Source organism: Colletotrichum phormii (genome assembly GCF_030913505.1).
Source record: "Colletotrichum phormii strain CBS 102054 chromosome Unknown BDP81scaffold_3, whole genome shotgun sequence".
NCBI classification, from domain to species: Eukaryota; Fungi; Ascomycota; class Sordariomycetes; order Glomerellales; family Glomerellaceae; genus Colletotrichum; species Colletotrichum phormii.
Genome location: NW_026851445.1, coordinates 2,122,033 through 2,144,854, shown reverse-complemented (window position 1 = coordinate 2,144,854; position 22,822 = coordinate 2,122,033). Strand labels below are relative to the sequence as shown.

The 22,822-nt window shown below is 53.3% G+C and overlaps 7 protein-coding genes across 7 annotated transcripts; 2 read left to right on the top strand and 5 right to left on the bottom strand.

The window, feature by feature from the left end:
- Positions 1-181: 181 nt before the first annotated feature.
- Positions 182-1,156, top strand: BDP81DRAFT_132840 (uncharacterized protein). The gene is made up of 3 exons (XM_060581765.1): positions 182-197; positions 253-538; positions 601-1,156. Exons 2-3 carry the CDS (start codon positions 378-380, stop codon positions 926-928), a joined length of 489 nt encoding a protein of 162 aa, XP_060449999.1. The 5' UTR covers positions 182-197; positions 253-377; the 3' UTR covers positions 929-1,156.
- A 3,638-nt stretch (positions 1,157-4,794) lies between these two features.
- BDP81DRAFT_309807 (alpha-rhamnosidase) lies at positions 4,795-6,955 on the bottom strand (the record flags this gene model as incomplete). The annotated part of the gene is made up of 4 exons (XM_060583574.1): positions 4,795-5,626; positions 5,680-5,887; positions 5,943-6,000; positions 6,056-6,955. 4 exons carry the CDS (start codon positions 6,953-6,955, stop codon positions 4,795-4,797), a joined length of 1,998 nt encoding a protein of 665 aa, XP_060449998.1.
- A 1,430-nt stretch (positions 6,956-8,385) lies between these two features.
- Positions 8,386-9,463, top strand: BDP81DRAFT_390653 (uncharacterized protein; the record flags this gene model as incomplete). Its single annotated transcript, XM_060587434.1, has 2 exons — positions 8,386-8,712; positions 8,828-9,463. The coding sequence occupies 2 exons, from the start codon at positions 8,386-8,388 to the stop codon at positions 9,461-9,463; spliced, it is 963 nt and encodes a 320-aa protein (XP_060449997.1).
- A 175-nt stretch (positions 9,464-9,638) lies between these two features.
- BDP81DRAFT_311082 (thioesterase superfamily protein) lies at positions 9,639-10,265 on the bottom strand (the record flags this gene model as incomplete). The annotated part of the gene is made up of 1 exon (XM_060583700.1): positions 9,639-10,265. The coding sequence occupies one exon, from the start codon at positions 10,263-10,265 to the stop codon at positions 9,639-9,641; it is 627 nt and encodes a 208-aa protein (XP_060449996.1).
- Positions 10,266-10,971: 706 nt separating this feature from the next.
- Positions 10,972-13,049, bottom strand: BDP81DRAFT_390651 (cytochrome P450; the record flags this gene model as incomplete). Its single annotated transcript, XM_060587433.1, has 9 exons — positions 10,972-11,062; positions 11,118-11,473; positions 11,529-11,591; positions 11,653-11,821; positions 11,891-11,994; positions 12,063-12,147; positions 12,217-12,531; positions 12,606-12,780; positions 12,836-13,049. 9 exons carry the CDS (start codon positions 13,047-13,049, stop codon positions 10,972-10,974), a joined length of 1,572 nt encoding a protein of 523 aa, XP_060449995.1.
- A 2,908-nt stretch (positions 13,050-15,957) lies between these two features.
- On the bottom strand, positions 15,958-16,503 carry BDP81DRAFT_418804 (uncharacterized protein). The gene has a single exon (XM_060589715.1). It carries the CDS (start codon positions 16,376-16,378, stop codon positions 16,085-16,087), a length of 294 nt encoding a protein of 97 aa, XP_060449994.1. The 5' UTR covers positions 16,379-16,503; the 3' UTR covers positions 15,958-16,084.
- A 539-nt stretch (positions 16,504-17,042) lies between these two features.
- Positions 17,043-18,873, bottom strand: BDP81DRAFT_458190 (uncharacterized protein; the record flags this gene model as incomplete). Its single annotated transcript, XM_060593383.1, has 4 exons — positions 17,043-17,608; positions 17,729-17,755; positions 17,806-18,500; positions 18,557-18,873. The coding sequence occupies 4 exons, from the start codon at positions 18,871-18,873 to the stop codon at positions 17,043-17,045; spliced, it is 1,605 nt and encodes a 534-aa protein (XP_060449993.1).
- Between the last annotated feature and the right edge of the window lie 3,949 nt (positions 18,874-22,822).

Below are 22,822 nucleotides of genomic sequence, written 5' to 3'. Positions count from 1 at the left end.
GAGACGAGGGATGTGACCAAAAGAAACAGAGTTCAAGATGAGCCAAGACAAGCCATGGGTTGAAATCCCGGGCGCGGAACCGCGGACCCCTCATTCCCCGAACAGACTTGCCCCCCTTGTCCCCGTCCTCTCGTCCTTCCCCTGCGGCAGATCCCCATCTCTGAATCTCACCATCATCCATCTCCCGAGTCTGTAGTGTAAGCCACGAAGAGGCACCGTCGAACACAGAATTGTGGCACTGACACGAAGAAGCACGATAGACTTTTGACGGACCAAAACTCTCACATCAAGTATGAGGTAGCGAAAGAAGGAAACATTACTCCCACAAGGTTCCTGGTCCATGACGACGGACTTTTGGCCACCCCAACCCAGTAATCATGATTCCAGTTGTCACTCATCAAACCATGGCTAATCATCCTTCAAATCCTCGATTCGGAATATCCGTCGCTATCCCCCCTCCTGGTCCCTCGCCTGGTATCTGCCATGCGATCCTCGTTCGACAAAACACTTGGCGTGCCACGCCTTCAACGTCTCCCAGGTACCCTCATCCCAGGCGTTCCTTGCATCCTCCTGATTCGCTCTCACTCTGATTCACGACAGTAAACTGTGCGTGGCAATGGCATGGTGTAATGTTGATCTTCAGATGCAGTTTGGCACGTGGATAAAGACATGTTTGGGTCATTGTTTGCCCGCCAGCCAGCCACGTCAGAAGCCGCTCACTCTACGGACGTACCCGCGCATCGCTCCTACGGATACTATCGAAAACGCAATTCCATTCCTGACTCGATGGACACAGCTCGGGACGTCATGGAAAGCCGAATCCATGGTTCTATCGGGAGCTTACCGTCTTCCCGCTCATAGCTTCCTTTCGTTTCCTTTCTTTTCGATATCAAACTCTGGCCCCCTTTCCACATCATTTCCCCCCTAGTAGCCAAGTACTCTAGATCGGACGCTGTCTAACGGGAGCTTCCGTCCTGTCAAACCTTTTCCATCAATATTGAATCTGGATCTAAGTCGCCATGTTTAGTATTCTGGCTCCCTGAACGCCTCCCAAACGCCTCCCAAACGCCTCTGGTTGAGCCTCAGCCCAACCCCGCCTCCTTGCCTCAAGAGACGTCAGAGTCTCCTAGTTCCCCCGGTGCCTGAGTCTCGGATAGCGACATGATCGATGAACTAGAACTGCTTCAGGTTATCGTAACCGATTTCATGTATCAGCCACCGTTCAGCCAGGCCCCCAAAATCCGAGACCGAATCTCTCTCACTTCTCTTCCCTCCAAAGACAAGCAAAAAAAAAACTCTGGTTAAAGAAAATGCAAGAAAAAGCAATTATCTCAAGGATTCGGAACGCCGTCTTCCATCACCACCCCTGCCACCCATCCCTTCATGAGCACATATCCCTGCTCAACGGCAAGGATTGAGCATGTCTCCAAAAAGACACATCATTTTCGCAACATCTGTGCGTTGTTTGTTGGCGCCCGCCCTCCGGGCCCTCCCCTCCTTCAGCTGTCCTTGCGCTCGCATGCCACGATCTTGGGATCTTCATCTGCCCGCCACGTCCCCCCCTTCGGCTTGCCTTTCTGGAGGCGTGATTTCGGATATTCTGTCCACTCGGCTCCGCGGTGTGTTGTCTCCCCCCCGTCTTCATTGGCTCGGAGAAATTTGTTACCGGCTCAGAAAGCGTGGTCGGACATTTGACCACATCGATCGTGAGATCGCGAGATCTCTCTCGCTATCCCCTCCACCTTGGAACGAGCCGTGGTGGGGGGAAGTCATCGCGTCGTGTACGGCGGCATATGTGATATAAGACCCGATCTCGATGGCGGTGACTTTTTTGACGAAGAGGCTTGCTGCATCGTACACAGTGATGTGGCTGGAGGGGCTTGCATTAGATGATCCGTCAAATTTCTGCCCTTCCCCCTTCTGCAGCATAAGCATCCCGCATGAAAGCCCACGCAGAAGGATGCCGGGCAGTCAGCAGCCACCCTCAAGCCCCTCTCGGTTCCATTCGGGCACGAGATCACAAATCCACGCCGATACTTGCGAGTTGCACTCGACGTCGAGATGAAGGGGGAAAGAAGTTTAAGGTCGCAGTGCCTTGTCGCGTCGTTGTGCGCACCCTCGCGTCGATGATCGCCCGTGCATATCTCGCAGTGCATTCCTGTCTCGTGTACTCCATGTGCTGCTGTGCCGCATGCTCGTCATGTGGTCTATATGCGGGCGCGCCTATCATCGGTTTGGCAGCAAGACAGAGAGACTTGGGAGTGAGAGACAAGACACTGACACCTCAGGACAAGGGATTCGCCATGCTGGGATGAACTGGTGATCAAACTCAGACAGGAACCGCGAAACATCGGATGGCAGGAGGCCCTCCAACATTGTAACAGGACTGTCCCGTCTGTGCCGGCATACCCAATGACCCTTTCCCTCTCTGGCGCGCTCTCCCTCTGCTGTGGATCTCAAAGCATGACGTTTTCTTCCTCTTCTCAAAGAATGTTCTGCCGAGTCCTACGGACCTACGGAGTACATAACGCCTAATCAAGTCCCTCAACATCTCAGAATGTGTCTGCCTGCTTCCAAAAGGATTTGAATGTGACAGGGTCGTGTGGGTGGTAGTCTGGCATGAAAAAGCAACGAAGACGCAACCCAGCCTTGCCAAACCCGTCGAGAGTGTAACCCCTCCCCATCCAGAAAGTTTCCAGAAAAGCAACAACCACGTGGACGATGATTTGAAGGATGGGATCCCGATTCCCAGAGTTCTGCCAGCGCATCATACACACGAACTGGGTATGTCTCTCTCCCCAGTATCCGTAATCTCGGCCATGTATCGCGGCATCGCCGGTTCGTAGAAGTCACGGATGCGAAAGCTTCCCACTTTTTCCTTCCTTTGAAATGCAGAATGCAGAGAATGTCAAAAAGCAGAAAGGGAAAGGGGACGAGAGACAAGGAACAAAACGAAACCTCTAAAATTGGAAAGTCTTGGTCGAACGTTCCCAAACGTTCCATAATCTTTCAAAAAGGTACCCGAAAAGAGATCTCACTACCTTTCCCTCGCCGCCCTGCGACCCGCTACGCTCAACACCATCGACCCATTTCCGAACTTTTGCTTGATAGAACCCTCCTCTTGCTTCCTTCAGCGCCTTACCTTGTCTCGCCCTGCCTTTGGGGGTGAAAGCTTCTCATTGCTTCTTCCGAGATACCAAGACCCATCCAATCTTTTAAACTTTTCTGGCCACTTCACTTCCGGTTCCTCCCCGGCGTCATCGCTCTCTATGAGTCCATCAAGCCCTTCCGGCACTGCAGCTACCTCTTCCCCGGCCGAAGATACCGGAGAATTTAAAAAAAAAAAAAATTTGGGGCGTTCACGTCAGAATCACATAGGTATTTCGTCCGTAGTTCCAATCCATGTCCTCAATGCCAGCCTACCTACTTCGGCGAGACTCACCAAGATCCGCCCGGCCATGGGGAAAGCAAAACGGATTCGACCGTTACACGTAGTTCGTTGCGCTGCGCTGGCATGATGCATGATTGGGGACTTCCATTTCAGCCCAACTTTGGTTCACTGCCCGAAAAGAGGTTCGCTGTCTCCCTTCCATCTGGCCCTTGCCCTGACGCAAGGCACGGGACGATCCCCCCCCCTTCGGGCCTTCGGGGCCATCTTGCTGGTTTGCAGCTTGCTATCCTGCGTTAAGAAACATCGGATGACACGTCGGCCGTACCGAGGTCGGTTGAGTTCTAGATTTCACCTGCGTGGGGGGACAGTACAGGACGCAAAGATGAGCGTCCATACTCGAAACAAGATCACCAGAGTCGTGAGGTCATCTATCAATGAGGTAATTTGGAGTCTTGTTCTCCAATGGGCCGGTTTTGACTGCTCTGTCGGTAGGATGGTGTTGAGGGCAAACCGTATTGGACAGTATTTGGTCACTGGTGTTGAGTGACAGTCTTCTTGTCGTTGGTATTTGCACTATGATCTGCTCCCATCGTTATGAGGGCTCTTGTTGGACACTGAGAGGAAGAATGCGCTGAGAGCAATGGACGTACTGAAACGTGTTGATGCTATCCTACACCAGCAGCGTTCTCGTCTGCTCATGGATAACATATCAAATGTTCCCTTCCCTGGTCCTGGTCGTCGAGTCGGTTGAGTACTATAGGACATAAAACCAGTCACTTTGGGAGTCCTCGTACATAAACTAACAGTCCTTTCTGGTTGTCAAATGAGAGAGGTCAATAAGTCTTAGGCGGCACAATCTCTCAGGTGAATTTGTGCTCTTGAAATCCTTCCCCGACCGCATGTCATTGATCTCAAGCAGTCTTGATACCAGCTTCGTCAGAGAAAGCTCTCAAGGCATCATCATGTACTGTAGTCATCGCAAACGGACCCGACGCGGCCCCCTTCCTAATAGCGAGTCGGTTTACATCAGCCGGTCTCGAATCCAGTTCTAAAGAATGCCTCTCTATGCTTGCAAGCTTGGCGTCTGTCAATACTTACAGACGCGTCATCATTAACCTGCGAAAAAGCCCTTAGTCTCGGCCCGCTAGGTCACGACGACGGCGCCCTGAGGGAAACCTCATTCTAAAGCAGATGGTGCTGCTCGGCTGCAAGAATCGATCCAAGCCAGGCAGTTCCCTGCTTGCGGCTTCAATGTTGCCGAGAAAATCCTCATATGGGCGTGTCGAAGTCCGCTACATAGAGAATCAGGCACACAGTTGCTTTCCCACAAAGCCGGTATCCCCTTCAAATCAGTTTGTGAAGCGAGCGCAGCTGGAGAAAGACCCTTATGGTATAAAAGCTGGCTAGACACTGATAGTCTTGTTACCCTTTCCACCATCAACCCAGACGGACTTCTGTCCCGGCAACACCAAGTATCCCCGAGTCGACGCCGGCGTATCCCATTCAACGACAGCCTCTCCACCATCACCAACCGTGAACTTTGCAGAAAACTTGCCCAGGCTAGTCGTGAATCCAGCTTCGGCCTCCGAGAGCTCGCTCAATACAGGCTTGAGCTGCCACTCACTTCCGCCAGGCTTAGTGACTCGTAGTCCGACAAGATACTCCGTCATAGTCGAAGTCGGACCACTGCTCCATCCGTGGGCATGTGATATATAAGACGAATCGTTGCGGTATCCCCGATCTCCTCTATAGCCCCAGGTTCCATCGATGAGATACCCCTCTACGACAGTAGACTGCGTGCCGTTGGGATTATTCAGGTACCAGCCCCACGCGTCGCGGATAAGCTGCAACGCCCGATCGGCTCGTCCCGTCCGGAAATGCGAGGCGATCTCGATGCTGGAGATGAATGGTGACACGTTGTTTTTGAGTTCGGGGCAGTGAGGGCCGATTGGGGTCCAGTTCGACTCGAGGTAGTCGGACACACTTTGCGCCTCGTCACTATCTGCGGAGACGACGCCAAAGACGATTGCCATGCTGTTCGCGTCTTGAGGGTACAGCGACGTGTTGTTGGGACTTTCCTTAAACGCTCCCTTGCTCTCATCCCATAGCTCAGCCATAATGGAAGTTTGCAGCTTGGTCGCGGCACTTGTCCACTCTTTCTGGTAGCTGATTGCGTTCGTGAGGATAGGAGACCAGGAGGCGATATCGGCGCCGGTGCGCAGTGCTCGATACAATCTGGTCATTGCGTCAGTACCTCGGCTCTTGAATCAAAGTAACATATTGCCTACAGCATGCTCGCTGAGCTGCGCTCAGTGGAGTATGTCCATCGACCCCAGTCAGCAGCGCCAGTCACGTTCATAATTCCCTTGTCTGTGACTTTACTCCTGCTGAGGTTGATGGCTTTGAGGTACTTGGGCCAGATCGAAGCCATGAAATCCGTGTCGCCGGTGTACAAGAAGTAGTTGTAAGTGCCGACCAGTGTCCACAGATGATAGGCTATGGCAGAAGTATTAGCTATATTAGGCATCATTCTGACCGAGTCTCAACCTACTATCGCTGTCCTTGGAGAGATACGGGGGACCGGCTTTTGGCAAGGTGCCATCGGTAGACTATTGAGAGAGACAATTAGCAGATTCCAACGCCAACATCTCGAGGCAAACTTACCTGGTAGTTGTAGATCGCCAAGAGCGCATTCTTCGTGCTCTCCATATCGCCGGTGCTCACAAAAGCAGAAGGCACCGCCGTCCCCATATCCCCAATCCAAACCCAGCGATCACGCTTCGCTCCATCCAAGAGAACGGTTTCCCCAGGCCCAATATAGGCGTCGTTTTGCCAGCTCGTGCGCCCATTCGACGCAGACACGCGACCAGTCTTGCCCGGGACGGAATTTGTCTGGATAGTATACGCCCCGCTGTACCAGATCTTGTTGAGGAGCTCTTCGCTGGAGTGGAAGTAGCCCTGGTAGGCCCTGAGGTCGGACCACGTCGGCTGGAAGCTGATCTCGAGGCTTATGTTGCGGATCTCCAGCGAGACGGTAGACGACGAGTCGGAAGGCGTGAGAAATAAGGTCAGATAACGGAAGCCGCCGCGCAGCTTGGGATCGGGCATCACGTAGCTTTCTGCTGCATCCGAGGTGATATTGTACGAGAGAGCACCGTCTTGTCCGGTCCCTCCATTCGAGTTGTCTGACTTGCGGCCAATGTAGTTTTTTGCCTCTGTGAAAGCGAGGCCGAGAGTAGCGTTGCTGGATTGGGAGAGCTTGTAGTCGATGGTCACGATGCCGCCTACTTCGACGCCGAAGTCAAAAACCAGGCCGTCGATTTGGCTGGAAAGATTGACTGGGGCGTTGAAGACGGAGATGTTCGCTCCTGATGGTAGAGATAAGATGTACTTTGGCGTTACGTTTCGAGAGGCGGGAGCATAGTTGTACTGGTCCCAACCTCCTGGAAAAGAGGCAGAGCTTGGCCCGTCGCATGTCGAGTTTCGCCAGCATTCAGCAGAGCAATAACTTGCGAGGAGAGTCGTTGCCACTAAGGCTCGAATGGACGGCCGTGAGATCAACATGCTGGAGAGGACTTTACCGCTCTGACTATAACGGCGCAGAAGGAAGCGATGCGATCTGGTCAAGTCTCAATGACTACCGACGCGCCTCGACTTTTATGCCCAAAGTTCTGGGAGGGAACATGTTCACCAGACAAGAAGCCTTGGTGGAATATCTCGACTGTTTTCCTCGTGCGCTTTGACAGCTGAGCTTCGGCTGCCGTCACATCTCTCAGCGCGCGGAGTAAGCCTACATCAGACGCGCCTTCGGTGTAGATTGTCGCGGGTGACGCCAATCACAGCAGCCAGCATACCCAGGCAGCGATCCAGAAGCGGGAATACATACGCATACCCCGGTCTAGCACTTTACCAGATTAAGGAACGAACTTCATCTCGGTCGTGGGGTTCCCCAACTTCTACCCATGTACCCCGCAATGCCTCTCTTTACGGAATTTCTCACAACGGGGCTTCACACAAATAGGGGTGTGGGAAGGTTTCCTTTGGGCCGATGATGTTGATTTGCGTGGAACATGGATTCCGGTCACAATGGATCTGCAACGCTGTGATGCGACCTCCACGTACCCATCACGGGTAGCTCCGGGAGGGCAATTGAACTCGGCCTGTTGTTTTGTTCGGTAAAGAAGACTCCGAAGGATATCATCAATAGATTCAAGTGGTTTTGACCAACTCACCACGCGAAAGATTCTGGAAAACGCCTAGCGAGGGTAAAGAGCTCGTCGATAGCTTCTAGACGGGAAAAACATGAAGGCCCGTGGCCCTGGGAGACGGGTCGAGCTAGATTTGTGCGTTTCTGCCATCGCCAAAGGTGGACATGGGAGCAAGGCTTCCTTCCGGATACTATCAGGATGATGAGGGATCAGACTCGGGAGCAGAAGCTTGATGAGCAGAGCCTACGAACTTTTGTTTTGAAGAGGAAGGCATTAACTTGATGGAGACCGATCTATCTATTCCCTCGTCGCCATGTGAGCTGCTCCTGTTGATTGTAGGTATTCCTCAATGAAGACGCTCAATCATTCTCGAATCTCCCATCGATTCCACCTTAACACTCAAGATAGCAACAGAGGCGACGATTTTGGGTTAGTCGTAGGGTATCGTGAGCCCGAAAAGTCGTACGAAGCTTTGCGGCACGAGTATCACCAGGTTAATTCAAGACAGAATTGTGCCACGAGGACCAAGATCTCAATCAAACCGTCCTTCCAGGTGTTGATGAGGGCCCGAATGGCCAAGTGAACTAAAGACTTTTCAATCTGTGGTCAAACTTTTCAACCTGGCTTTTCCTTGTCACGGATCCAATTACTTCGAGAGACCAACTTCGAATTTCTGCAACTTTTCCTTCAAGAAATCCCTTGAAGACCACGGTCACAGCTCTATCAGCTTCGAAAGACACCTACCCAGTCTGTTAGCTGTAACTTACACAATCTCAGCAAAGCAAGATGGATCGTATCAGACGGCTGCTTGTCCGCCATAGCCACCGCTTCAAACAATCTCCCGTAAAAACAACAAAGTCGTCCTCTCCAGACAACGCTCCGCCAATCCTCACACTCCCAAACGAGATCCTCTACCAAATCCTCGCCTCCCTCGCACTACACGACGAATTCGTCCTCTCCCACACCTGCAGAGGTCTCCGGTCCCTCACACAAAGAGACTGGACCCTCGCTGTCATCTCCCTCCCTCGCAACGCAAAGCTCGCCTTCTGGACGGGTCTCGCGTACACCAAGCCAAACCACTGGGTCTGCGGTTCCTGCTGCAAACTCCACAGGGTTTGTACACAAGATATCCCTGGGGACAGAAAGTGCAACCGCTTTCCCTGTCAGCAGAATGCTTACCACGTCTTCGAAAGGAGTGGGTTATTACCTCCGACATATGCACGTACAGCTCGCGCTAAAGTTGACCCGTATGGGAGGGAAAAGGAATAAGAACCAGCAACGACTCCTCGAGAAGATCATGGCGCCGTTCACATCGCGAGTGCCCCAACCTAGGGGTATCCACCTCACGTCCACCTCGAGCGGGTGCGCCGTTACGCCCAAGACTGTCGGCGGCAGGTTCCTGGTACACGTGGAGCATGATTTCCGCCATAGCCGCGAGATCGCCTTGGTTCGGTCGGGGTTCTTCAGGCGCGTTTGCCCGCACTTGATGGTTATGTTGGAGGATCCCAGACAACACTTTGTGTTCCACGACAACGACGTCAATGTCAACGATGGGAGTCGGAGCCAGACCAGAGATGTTAGAGTGTATTTCGGGACCATGTACGTCCCGGGCGGCTGCCTCGTGGCGGTCGACGGGCATGGGTACGAGACGATCGGCCACTGCGAGCGTTGCGTAATGGACTACACGATTCTTGCTTCATTTGGGGTTGTGACGGTTCACTCGTGGCACGATCTTGGGGCGTATGGGTCGCCTGAGAGTGAGGAGTGGATGGTGCATGTTATGATGAGTGGAAATACCTATTCAAGGGGTCCTACGGTGTACCATGAGCTTGGGAGTGTGCGGAAGATGTATTTGGAGGGCTGATAGGCTTGCTTTAGCGTCTCGAGGCTGTCTGGAGAGACAGTTCAGCCTTTGGGGATACAAAGGTTTCCGTAGTATAACTTCTCATGTATACAGGCCAAGGGGTTCGGCGGCTTAGGTCTACATACAAGCAAAGTCTACCCCCAAGCGATTATCGACTGAAGTTCTCAAAGCCACGTCACAGCTTCTCCTTTCTCTTCTTCCGCTTCTCCATACCAACAAAGTACGCCTCCGCCGTGGCAAGAACCGTTCCATGCTCGTCAGTGATCTCCGCTTCGACCAAGAACTTCCTAGGCCCGTCCATCCGCTTCAAGACCGTCGTGCAAGCCACCGTCGACATGGTCGGGACCGGTTGTATGTACGTGACGTTCAAGTTCTGCGTGACCTGCGGCAACATGGGCATGAACCCCAGCAACTTGTTGACGAACCCGATCGCGCCCATGCACTCGTCGAATATGGCCGCGACAGCACCGCCGTGACACCACTCCTTCTTCAGCGTGCTCAGCCCGTGACCGAGAGTCAGGAAGCAGCGGGCTTGCTTCACGTACAGTTCGTCGAGAGGCCGGTTGTCAGGTGATTGTCCGTCGGTGTCCGGCGGTGGCGAGGGCATGTGGAAGCAGCCGATGAAGAAGGGCACCGTGGCCGCGCTGAAGAGCGTGGAGCCCCAGAACTCAAAGATGCGGTTGTCTGGGTCGAATTCGCGGCTGACGAGGGGTCTGGCGACGATACCTGGCTCCGAGAGGACTTTGGCGCACCACGGGATCCCTTGGAAATGCGCGATCTGATCGTCCCATGGTTCCGGCATGGTGTAAGAGTGAAGTGATTGTTCAGACGAAGGTCAAATTAAGCGAGCGAACTTGAAGTGCTTGCGTGGTGCAGAGACGACGATCACATATCCTTCGGTAGCTCCTGTCCTGGAACATGAGGTCTAGTAGGGTCGGGACAATTCCTAAATAGGACAGCTTTACCAACGGTTTGGAACGAGCAGAAGTTATGGAGATTAAGGCAGGTAGGTGCAACTGTCCGAAATGTGACGATAAGGTGAGTGATAGTCTGATTAGTGAACTGGAGAGTTTCTCAAAGACCCACGGAGACGCTGGGTTGGAAGGAAAGTTAAATAAATACTCTAGTGAATCTCTAGCTGCTTAATCGCCAAAATTTGAATGGAAACATGTGCCGGTAGAGGCAATTTGTAGCAGGGGGGGCGCATGGGCTTGGCATGAGCTAAAGTATCAATAATCACGAAGAGCAGGTCAACAGGACCCCGAGCCATCTACGGAATTTATGACTGCCATTGGTGTAGATATACGGGACTTTTGACGCTGATAGTTCACTGAAAGTAAGATCTTAGCTGAGATGATGACTATCTTTGCTGCTCCTGGGACATCTGGAATCGCGCCATCTGGGTGGCCAAGGTCGCCATCCTCTAGCCTTGCGACGGGGAGAATGGATAGCAGAGCTGGCTCATTAATCCGCGATGTCTCCTTATTGAAGCATAGACCAGCACCTCCTCAACTTGCGCCTTGATTCTCGGCAGCCTGCAAGACCTTGAACGCCTCAGGAAATCGAGACCTTGTAGTACACTCAAACGGAACGGGGCGTCTATCACCAAAAGTTAGCAATAGCACAAACTAGCAAGTCTCCAGGGTAATCTTACACAACAACACCGTCATCGACGTATCCATCAACATCTATAGAGACATTCAACCCGTTGTAACCCGCCTTCGGCTCAATCTTCATCGCCCAGAGCACCGTCACCATGGTAATGAAGAGATCCTCATTCGCAATCTGGCGCCCGACGCACAACCGACGGCCGAAGCCAAACGTGACGTGGCCCTGATCTTTCGTCTCCGCCGACAGCGGCTTGAGATGCCCCGTCTTGGGATCGAGGAACCTTGCCGGGTTGAAGTGATGGGCGTCCGGGCCGTACGTGCGCGGGTCGCGGTTCATGGCCCAGACGTTGGGGATGAGCAGCGAGCCCTTTGGTATGAAGTGTCCCTCGTACCAAAGATCCTACAGTCAAGAGTCAGACGATGGAGAGATGTTAGGCGCAGAGGTTGCAACGTACTTCAGAGCTCTGGTGTGGGAGGCCTATGGGATCGACGGGTCGCCATCGAAGTGACTCCTTGACCTGGCAATCTCGAGTGTGAGCAAGGCCATTGAGAACAATTACTGTAAAGTCGATAACCCACCATTGCTTGAATGTAAGATAGCTTCCCATAGTGATCGGCAAAGTTCGGCGCCGCCTCGCGTCCCACCACACGATCCAGCTCCTCCTGGGCGAGCTGCTGCACCTCTGGGTACACGACCATGGCCAACATCCACCACTCCAGCACGCCCGTGATCGACTTTGCCCCAGCGCTGGAATGTTTCCGTTAGAAGAGTGACCTCATCAAAGGGGCTGATATAACACCCCGCGGGCGGACTTACATGACGCTCGCCGCGAGCCAGTTGATTTCCGTGTCAGACAGATTGCACCGGCTCTGGTCCTTGACGAAGCTCTTAACGAGGCAGTTACCGCCATTGATACCTCTCTGCATGCAGGGTTAGTTAGTCACCTTTCGATTCTTAAAAGAATCGAAATCTTCTGATTCACACTCACAAGTCGGGCCTCTTCAAACCAACTCCCGAAAATAGCAGAATCTGCAGCAAACGAGTCCTCCACCCGCCTCTTCCAAGGCGCAAATCTAGACCGAGAAGATCAGCACCACCATCGCAGCCGTATTAAGCACTTTTCCCAATCTGCCAAAACATACCTAGACGGCACGTGTCTCAACCAAGGGAAAACCTGGCTCAGATGCGCACCAGGCAGCGCAGCCTTGGTCAGCCGCGCGACAAAGTCCTCGAGCCAGACCAGCTTCAAATCGCTCGCCGACGCGAGGGAAGGCGTCCCGTACACCAGGTTCATATTCGCCGACGAGACCGCGCGATGCAGATGCGACAGCCAGTCCCGCGGGTCCTTGAGCATGGCCGCGGCGAGGAGGGTGGCCTCCTTTTGCTGAACAAGGCGGATGTCTGGGAAGGAGATGTTGCGGAGCGCTGTGTGGGAGGCTTTGCGCATGCGTAGCCACCTATGAAAAAGAAAAAGAAAAAAAGTGAGTCTTGGAAGTTGTTCTCCAGTCCCCGTGAGTGTAGGGTGACCTACATGGCATTCTGGCTTTGGAACGGCACGAAGCAGGACCCGGTCATCATGTCGATGACGACGTTTCCGGGCCGGTCTGCCGTGACGGCCGCGCGACGATCCAAGATGTCGAACGAGGTTTTGACGTCATTGAGGACGACTACGTTGCTTCCTGCGGCGGTGAAGTGCATGATGGGGCCTGTTTGAACCGTGTTAGTGTTTGGCCAGTGGACGAGACCACGGAATGAGCATACCATAAGTCTTCATCCAGCTGTCGAAAGTCAACCATGGATCTTTGAGGATGTCGAGGGCATTGCCGAGGAGGGGTATGCCCGTCGGGCCCGGTGGGAGACGCCTTCTTGGGCTTCGGATGTATGTGAAGGTGATGAGGAAGACTGAGATCACAGCGAGGGCCGTGATGGACCGGTAGGTCCACGAGAGACGTAGAAGAACATTGACAAACTGCATTCTGGCGGTTACGACTTCGTTCAGCGAGATGGGGTATCACTGATGACAAGCCATTGTTCGCCTTTGCCATTGCACTGCTGGTCTCCTTGAATATAGATTATATACAACAACGAACAAGCCATTGAACTACCTGACTGCGCCGGACTTGCCGGCTTTCGCTCCATCATCGCGACCAGCACGTTATCCGCAGGCGGTCGGTCGTTCCAACAGAGCAGGACAGCATTGGTTCGAACGTCTTCATTCCCTTCTTTCGTTTCCTCCGAGGTCTCTTAGTACTTGTACTTCCTGCGGCTCAAATCCCTCAATTCGATAGTGAGGGTCCAAAAAAGAGTGGTGTCCAGAGATGACGCTAGCCTCTTCAAGTGCATTGTTTGACAAACAATCCCGTAGCTCGCGGCGCAGCAACCAACAGGCGCTGGGAACGAAGCAGGATTGGATACAACCAAGCTAGCTACCCACACCCCTCACTACCCCTCCATATCAATGGGTTAGATGTCTTTTTGCTACGACGATTTCCGGTGCAGAATTACTACGCCAGATCCACGGGTCCAGAACCAGGCGGTTGCTAGCTTCGCTGTTAATTCAACTGGCCTGAAGAAAGTTGCATGATCCCTGCATTCAAGCCGCAAAGTACTTGTGAGGTGGATTGGAATCAGGCTGGAACACTTGGTCATAAGTCCACCCCAGTCTCACATTTTGCAGAAAAGATCCAGGCGCAGAGAGCAAACAACCCACAAACCCAGGACGAACTAGCGCCTCCGCCGCAGCCTTATATCGAAAACACCCGAATTCTTCAGCTCATAAGCTCCAAGTCCGGATTTATATCTCCGGCCTTCAAAAGGAGTGCTGCGCTGTGAGTGAGACGGAGATAGACAAAGATCACTTGAGTGGAAGGCAATCCTCCTGCACAGGTTCCTCCTAATCCTCCTAGTCCATCCTTTGCCCGTGGCACATAGCCTCGGTGACCAATCTCAACTACCTCCCCTGAGTACACTGTACGGGGAGCGGCGATTCTTCACTTGAAATAGGGCACCAGAGCCGCCTGGCCATGCTCCGCCTCGGGAAGTGTGTCCCCCGGCTTCCGGATCGGCACCGCCCCACTTTCCAGCCCGGAGTAGAGACCGATCATCTCAGACCCGGGGCTGAGAGGTTATCCGACATTAGCCACACGGGGCCTCTTGCAGCACTCCAAGGAACCCCGTAATCTACTTGACCGCCCGTCCGTCACTCTCCGGTACTGCGTGTACGTCGGCGGAGAGACTGATTGAACTCTCCCATCCGAACAGCGAGAACAAGCCGACGCGACTCCGCGTTGGCCCCAAAAAGTAAACGTATCCAAACCGTATCCCCAACGTAAACCCCCTCAAATACTGGGGGGAAATACCATCAAGCCCAAACGGAACGTTGAAAAGACTAAAAGGAATCAAAACGAGTCATCGACAACCCAAAAAACCACCCCAAGGCTGTCGTCCCCCCTTCCCGAAGAACTCAATTCTCGCCCTACCCAACCGTCTCTCAGCATTCAACCTTACTCTCTCAAAGAGGGTGTGCAACCAAGAAGGAAGCCAAGGCGAAAAAAGGGGGAAACTTTAAGGAAAGCAAAAAAGACGAGAAAGGAAAAAGGCCAAGATGCCAGTTCACGTCGGTCGTCCCCGGGGCTCAGACAGGCGGCGCTATCCAAACCTTTACCTCCATCTCGGGGACTTTGCTGCTTCAACGATCAGGCGAAACTCCCAATGTCAACTTTGCATCTACACCGCGATGCAACGACGCCAGGCGATGGGGTGTTCTGGATCCCCGAATCGGAACTATGCGTCCAGAAAGAAATAGAGAACAACTTTTGTGCGCTTAGGTTATGTGTTTCCCGATGGAAGGAAAAAAAAAAAAAAAAAAAAAAAAAAAGACGGACTCTTGATCTTGAGCGGCTCGCCGATTGGGGGGGGAAGAAAAAGTTGCGATTCAGTCCATATCTAGGTTCGGGTACCTGCTCATCACAGCAATACTCTGATAAGGAAGACGTTGCGTTGGTTGCCCTGCGTTTGAAGGAGGAAAAGAACGAAAAAAGGGAATACGACCCGAAAATAAGCCACAGAAGCATAAGATGCTGCTAAAAAAAAAACTCAAAAGTACCGAACATTCGTCGAGAAAAACTATCGACGCTTGGTGTGCTGGGGATAGAGGTGGTGGTGTGAGGGGGTGGTGTGAGGGGGTGGGGGGCGATGACCTTCTTATCGATCGTGCACTTGCTACATCACCGCTCATTCAGTAGTACATTTGCGAAAACTGACTATAAACAGCCGTTGGTAAAAGCTAAAACGTGAAAAGAAACGGCTACAACGGCCTCGCAGGAACAGACGGGAATAGGGAAGGCGAAAGAGAGAAACAAGGTAAACTCAAGTCAGGCAAAAATACAAAATGCAAAAACAGTCAAGAGTCATGGAAACAAACCTTCAACTCTTTGCCCCCCGACTCGCCGACTCAACTCCATCAAGACCATCTTGCGCGCGCGCGCGCGTGTGTGTGTGAAACAAATGCGAACCGAGAAAGAAGAGGGGAAACCTCAAGATAAGAATAAGCTTCAATTAATCTCTCTCTTCGCTCTCCCCTTCCGAAACGTCAAAAAAAATCTCCTAATTAACTGACCCTCAGTGGCCCCCCCACCCCCCCACCCCCCTCGCAAGTCGCAACACCAAAAGGTGCCATCCCAACCCATGACACACGCCCGCCATCCAGAATTCAGATTCTTGCTTGCCAGCCTCGACTCTTGACATCACAATACCGGACTCTAATCACAGTCCCCTGTAAATATAACTCTGTCCATTAAGACTATTTTACGGTACCGCAGAGCCCCCTCCGTCGCAGCATCCCTCCCATCCGTCCCAACTCCGGCTCCAAAAGCAGAGAAAGAATGGAGATGAAACGCGTCTCAACTCTTTTTTACCCTATTTTTTGACACCTCTCAAGACCTGCCAAGTCGAACGCCAGTCTCCAACCCACTCACACTACACCACACAATGCTGGAGAATCCAGCTTAGTCATGTAAAAAAAAGCCTCACCAAGAGCAACCAAATACCACCAAAAAGATTCCCCAAAGCGGACCCCAGCCCCGAGCCAGGCACCACCCCGGTGCATAACACGGCCCCCAGGCCGAGACATGTGCCCCCCATCATCGCGACACGCAGATCAGACGCCGCAGCTTGGACCACCGCTCGGCACCGCGCACCACTCACTTTACAAAGCTCAAGACCATCAGAGAGAGAGAGGACGTTCGGCGCAGTCTGGCCGGTATACCTCCTGCCACCCCGACTTTCAGTGCGATGGGGTGACATCGTGACTTGTCATCTGGTAGTTTAAGTCAGATTGTCAGATTGTCAGTTCATCACCGAGCTCCTAAGTAGTTAGTAAAAGAAAATAAGTGTCACAACATGTCAAATGCGCAAGAACCAAGAAACAAGCAAAAAGTAATCCAAAAAACTGTGTGCACTCTCTACTGGAATTGTGTCTTCCATTTCTTTCCAAGCCATGCTGCGTATCCTGTCAACGGAAAAACAACTCCCTCTAAATGTACAGAAAGGTCGGATCGTAAGATTTTGTGTCATGGTGATGTGATGAGATGTGTGTGTGGTGAGAGACAAAGGTGTCGGGGAGCGGAACATTAGAACAATAATATAGAGGGGGAGAGGTTTGCCAGTTGTCGTTGATATGTGTGTGTGGTATCGAAGCACGGGGAGCGCTGGTTTTCATCAAACAAAAGAAAAACCATCCACGCCAACCTGCTCATCCAATAACCTTCTGCCAGTTCGTGTAGAATATAACAACCCAAGAAATTAAAAACAGAAAAACACCAGAACACTTTTTGGCGACCCGGGTGAACCCAAAAGCATGGAGACTTGTCGTTGTATGATGTCAAAAGGCCCGTATTGTCGTAGTAGCGCGCGCGTGCGTATCCCAATAATCCCTCGGTTGTTGTCCTTGTCGTTGAAAGGCATTCGATTATGAGAGCTCCTGGATGCAGGTCTGCACCTGGGCATCACAGTCGGCCGTGGTAACCCCGTTCAACTTTCCACCGTTGAAAGCATTGAAACAGGCATTCCGTTGAACATCGCAAGCACGCTGCGCCGCATTGGCCTTGGAAACGAACGAGTTGCCGTTGACGGAGAATGGTCGGCTGCTATCGCCAGAATCCGAGACCGCCGGGGCCGCGAATCCGCCGATAGCGTTCGACGTCGCGCCTCCCTTGCCAGATCCAGAAGAAGTGTTACCGTTGCCGTTCTGTCCGGATCCATTGCTGTTGGCGTTGCCATTGTTGGAGGCGCCTCCGCCTTGGGTGGGCGTTGGCGGTGCTGCCGCCGGGTCTACCGAAGGAGTCGCCGTCGCGTTCTTCGAATTACTGGCGGCGTCCCCGTCCTGGCCGGAGCTGTTAGTATTTGGAGTCTCCTGTGTGTTTCCGGTCTGGGATTGTGTTGTGGCCTGTCCAGGGGGTGCGCTTCCAGGGAATTGAGGAAATTGGCCGGGGAATTGGCCGGGGAATTGGCCTGGGAACGGAGTGGTGGGAAATCCTTGAGGGGGGTTCTTAGGTGCTGCTTGAGCATTACCTTGACCAGCGCCTCGTCCAGCACCGCCACGTCCGGCACCGCCTGCAGCAGCGCCGGCGCCTTGTCTGCCGCCGGCTTGCTTACCTCCACGGGCAGCTCCGCCCTGGTTGTCTTGTATCTGTTAGTACCTTACTATGCTCGATGTCTCCTGATGGACTTACTCTGCTGGCCTCCGTTGTTGGCAGCGTTGCCTCCGTTGGCGCCGTTGTTGTTGTTGCCTCCGTTGGCGGCGTTGTTGTTGTTGCCTCCGTTGGCGCCGTTGTTGTTGTTATTGCCACCGCCGTTGTTGTTGTTGCCGCCGCCGCCGTTTCCACCAACGGTGAACTTGTTGCAGTCATCCTGGGCACCACGCTGGGCAACGGGCATCAGAACGGGCTGATGGTTGGAAGCACTGGACATGGTGCAGACACGGTAGTTTCCGGCTGGGAGACCTCCAGTGACGGTGGCCTTCAAGTTGCCGTTGCCATCGCCGGCATCGTTGATACCCTTGAAGAAGACGAACTTGGAAGCATCCAGGGGAGTGGCGGGCGTCAGAGAGTTACCCATGTCCTGAACAGTGACGTGAACGTGACCAATAACGGTACCGGCGCCGCTGAGATCCTGGGGAGCAGAGTAGTAGGTGGACTGAGCGTCAGTGAAGGAGCCGGCTTGCAGGTTGTTGACCTTGAGCTCGACATCGAAGTCCTGGTTGGCCTGGATGTTGCCGTTGTGAGGGGGGTTGTTGATGACGGTAGAGACCATGTTGGTCTGGGCGGGGATATTGCCCATGGGGACACCGTTGCAAGAACCGCCAGTCTTTTGCTCACCATCGGTGAGGGTAGAACCGGAGCAAACGTTGATGAAGTTGGCATTGTCGCTGCAAGGCAGCTTAGTTAGCGTGTTTCCAGCTTGTCTGTTTGTGTGTATACTCACGTTTTCGAGTTGGCTTGTTGCGCGCTGGGCTGTCCGGCCTGCTGCGAACCCTTTTGCACCGCGTTCGCTTGCAAACACAGAGCTCCGTTGTTACCAGCGTTGGCATTTCCACCCTGGTTGGCATTTCCACCCTGGTTTGCGTTTCCACCCTGGTTTCCGTTTCCACCCTGGTTTCCGCCCTGTCCACCACGGTTACCACCACGTTGTTGACGCTTGGCGAGGGCGGCGCTCAGAGGCGAGGCATCGAGGAAGGCTACAGAGGCCTCGGCGACGACGGCCATGCCCGCGAGGGCTGCAATGAGCTTTTGGATCTGCATCTTGTTGTTTCTTGTTGATCGTTGGATAAATCCGAGAGAGTTGTCGACCGAGTCGCTATCAATAAAATACTATATTGTCGTTCGAAAGAGTTGGTTCCAGACCGAGGAGCGAACAAGAGTAGAGTACGAAAGGAACGGTCACAGACACCTGAATACGTAGCACAAGCTGAAAAGAAATGAATGAATGAATGTAAAGACACACTCCCAGCGTGAGGCAACAGGATGAATGGAAATAAAAGTAAAGGGTGGAAGGTGAAAAGAATGATCGAGACTGAGAGCTGCTGGGGATTAAGAAGGGAAAGGCCGAGACAAATATGCGATCAGTGCCAAGCTTTCAAGTCTTATATGCACAGGGCTGCGGTTGCAGGCTGGTGCCGGTTCGACCAAGGGGTCGTATGAACGGAGACAGGCTCCATGGCGGCTTGGGGAGGAGGAATCGTCTCCACGAGTCCCAAACGCGGCGCAGGGGAGATGGGAGAGGAGGAGACAAGGGCTGACAGGAGCCCGTCTGCAGAATACCTGGCACCTACCCATACACCATACTACTGAGTAGGTATACGGATAGTACACGGCTCAAACTATTGGCCGGGGGTGTGAGTACATGGATGCTGCTTAGCATCTGATCCCCGTGCGGGCAATGGCAGGCCCGCAGTGGATGTTGAACCGGGGGGTGGGAAAAGGTCATGGGGGTCTGCTCTCTGTGTGTACGGACAGAGTGTGCAGGCGTCCGTGGAGGGATAGAGACTACCTAGGTAGGTAGCATCTGTCTGATGAGATGGTATGCGACAACTAGTTGACAAGGGCAGACGCCTCCAGGCTCCGAGGAGGAGGAGGAGAGTGAGTAGGGATGATGGATCGGGGGGTTGAGTGAGAGACGGGAGAATAGAGATCTGAGCTTTGGCAGGGGTAGTCGAGTTTAGCATGCATGGGATGGGAATGGCTACAAAGATGTTGGTCAGAGGCGTAGTGTATGAAGAGTATCCGTAGTGTGTAGTACGGAGTAGTGTAGTCGGATAGAACAGGAAGACAAGCTACAGATGAGCAGGGGAGGTCGTTGTCTCCGGTCGGAGAGGGTGGGCATCCTTGACGGACGGTTCCCGACTCTTCAGGATGGCAGGTAACGAACAAGGCAGCTCGGGTAACGTCAGTGTGGTGTCTCCGGTCTTTGTGGCAGGTGTCTACCGCAGCAGTATTGGGCTAGGCCAGTATTGGAGTATTGCAGTATTGGTAGAGTTTAAAGATGCGAGGCAAGAAAAGGTTGTTGGTAGCTTCCAGGTTGGTGAGGATGCCCCCCGTCCGGTCGTGGCTTGTGCCGTCGCGAGGTCTGGGAAGGTCTGATGCGGCTCCTGTCGTCGCAGAATGGGGTCATGGAGTCTCCATATTGCCCCGGCGTGGCTTAGCGAACCAATAGCGGGGCCTGCTGTCCGGCACATCAGGCAAATGGCGTTTCGCCCGAGGCGTCGATGAAGCGAAACGAGACACTGGACGAAATTTTTGTGTCCTTGCCGTCTCTTAAGCGCGGTACATTACGGAGTACTTCTTCGCCGTATGTGTTCAACGTATCGTTACCGTGTACCTTACCGTCACCAGTTAAGCAGCAGCAGCAGCCTTTTTCCACAACCACCCGCAAATGCTTGCCCGCTGGCTATCTGAGCGAAGCCTCCTCCGTCAGCTGGCAGATTTGTGACCGTCAGGACAAGCATATATCCGTATCCCCACAGACCGTCGACGGTGGACCAATCTGTGCGAGCCGCACCCCCGTCGAGACGAATGGCACACTGGAGTCCTGGATTGCGTATGGAACTGAATTTGGCTCATGAGCCATGAGTCGTCATGGGTTTAGCTCCTCATGCTAAGCCTTTGGGGATTGGCCATGATTTACCTCCGGACGCTGGCTTTCCTGAGAAGCCTGGCACGCCTGTATTAACGCCAAGCCTGGCCACACAGAGGCGTTACTGACAGCGCGCACACGCACACACGCAAGAGACGCAACGCCCACATGATGATGTTCGCGATGGGGGTTTTTGATTGACGTTACCGCTTGAAGATCCCCCGAGCCGCTCAGGTGCGTTTCTTTTCCGCGGTGCTTCTGCGGGTACCAGCGACACGACAACGGTCTCAAGCTTGGCCGGGAGAAAGCGGCAATGTGAATGATTGGCAACGGACCGTTTAGACGGGTGAGACATGCCGTGCTAGTGCGACCGCCGGCCAGCTACACCAGAACATTAACATTTAGATCGAATATCGGCTCTGGCAGTTCTATCGGTCGGTTCATGTCTACAACTTTGCATTAGCATGGAAGCGCCCGTCTAATTCCGGTGGGCGAACTGCATCTTTGTTCCACTTCAAAGCTTGCCCTTATGAAATTCCTCCCGCAGATAAGGGTGGGAAAGTGTATCGTGTGCCTCGTCTGCATCGCAAGCGAATGCATCGTATTGCTTGGCCAGAGGTGCACGGAGGCTTTTCGGTGGAAGAGCGGCGGAGCCTATCTAGAAACCTAGTTGAGTTTTTTCTGCCGTTTTGCAAAATGTGGAAGCAAACGAGAAGCAGCTCCCACCTCGCATACGGAGTACGTTGACAGCACAGCGTTGCTGGTCGGAATGTGGAGTTGGCGAAGCGAGCGGAAAACCAAGGTCAGCAGCGGGCGCGCAGCAATGATGGCATCAAACATCCAATAAACTTAATCTGCTATTCGGCAAGTTCGGATGACGGCAAGGCCCCCTGGGACGACCAGTCACGGTACCGTCGATTGTCGGTTTGAGAAAAGAGGGCGGGCAGCAAAGGGGCACGCCGCACGAAGGGGTTTCCAGGGCGAGTGAGTGGGTGAGGGGAAAAAAATTGTCTTGTCGGCGTGGTCCACCGTAACTTGCTGTGTGTGGTTGGAGCTTCGGGGATGATCTTGCTCCCGTCAAACGTTGAGTGCCAAGGAAACCCATGAAGTTGCCGAAGAAGAAGTTGGAGTATTCGCACCTCCTTACACCTCAGATTCTGATAGTGCAAGGCAACCTAAGGTGAGCGAAGGAAGGTCAAGAAAGACACGACGGAGCCGTGAGATTGGAAGGTGCGCCGTCTTCTTTCCACCGGTGCCTCACTTTCCACAAGGTTCCATTGTCAAAACGGAGGTACGTATCTGATCTCTATCGTTCTTGCCTTTGATGGGAGTCTTCGCACTTGCAACTGGAAGAGGAAAGCGTCAGGTACAGACGGGATGGTGAAGGGCTCCTTCCACGTCCCAGCAGGAGTGCCAAGCGCCGTTTACACTCGGTACCTGCAGCGGACCAAGACCCGTGGAGATCCCCGACTCCATTTGGGTCGCCGAAACAGGAAAGGTTGATTATCTCATCCTCTCTTACCACGTTTAAGGTTGTCCTTAGCATCCCGCCCGCCAGAAACCCGCCCCACCACAGCAGCCCTGGAAGAATTGCGAGGGGGAAGGGGGGTCCCTTGTCAACGGTGTATTGCTTCACCTCGAGTCTTCCCCCTCTCCCACCCCTTCTTTCACTCTCTCCCATGTCATTGTTCCCCGAATCCTTGGATATCTGCCACTCTCAACAACGACACCAACCAACCTCCCTCCACCTGGCACCGAGTTCACCCCTTCCCCTTGCCCCTCGCCCCTCGCACGTTGGACAACCGGCCGGTCCTGCATGAGCCATCCGAGCAAAAGGTTAATCTGATCTTCCTCATGGGAAACCCTAGCGCTCGAGATGCTTATCCATGAGATGACGGTTTCGATTTTCATCTCGTCGCTGTCAACCCAAGTCGTCGAGTCGAGAACTTTCCTTTCTGGGCTGCCAATTGTCGGACATTTTGCAAACGACGCTGAGTTTAATGCTATTGATCGTCCACACCTAAATTTGCCCTACGACGTTTTGCTCACTGACAGATCCGCCATTGTCACCGTTGGAAACAAATGCTCGGTCTTGATCCCGCTATTCTAACTTCTTCT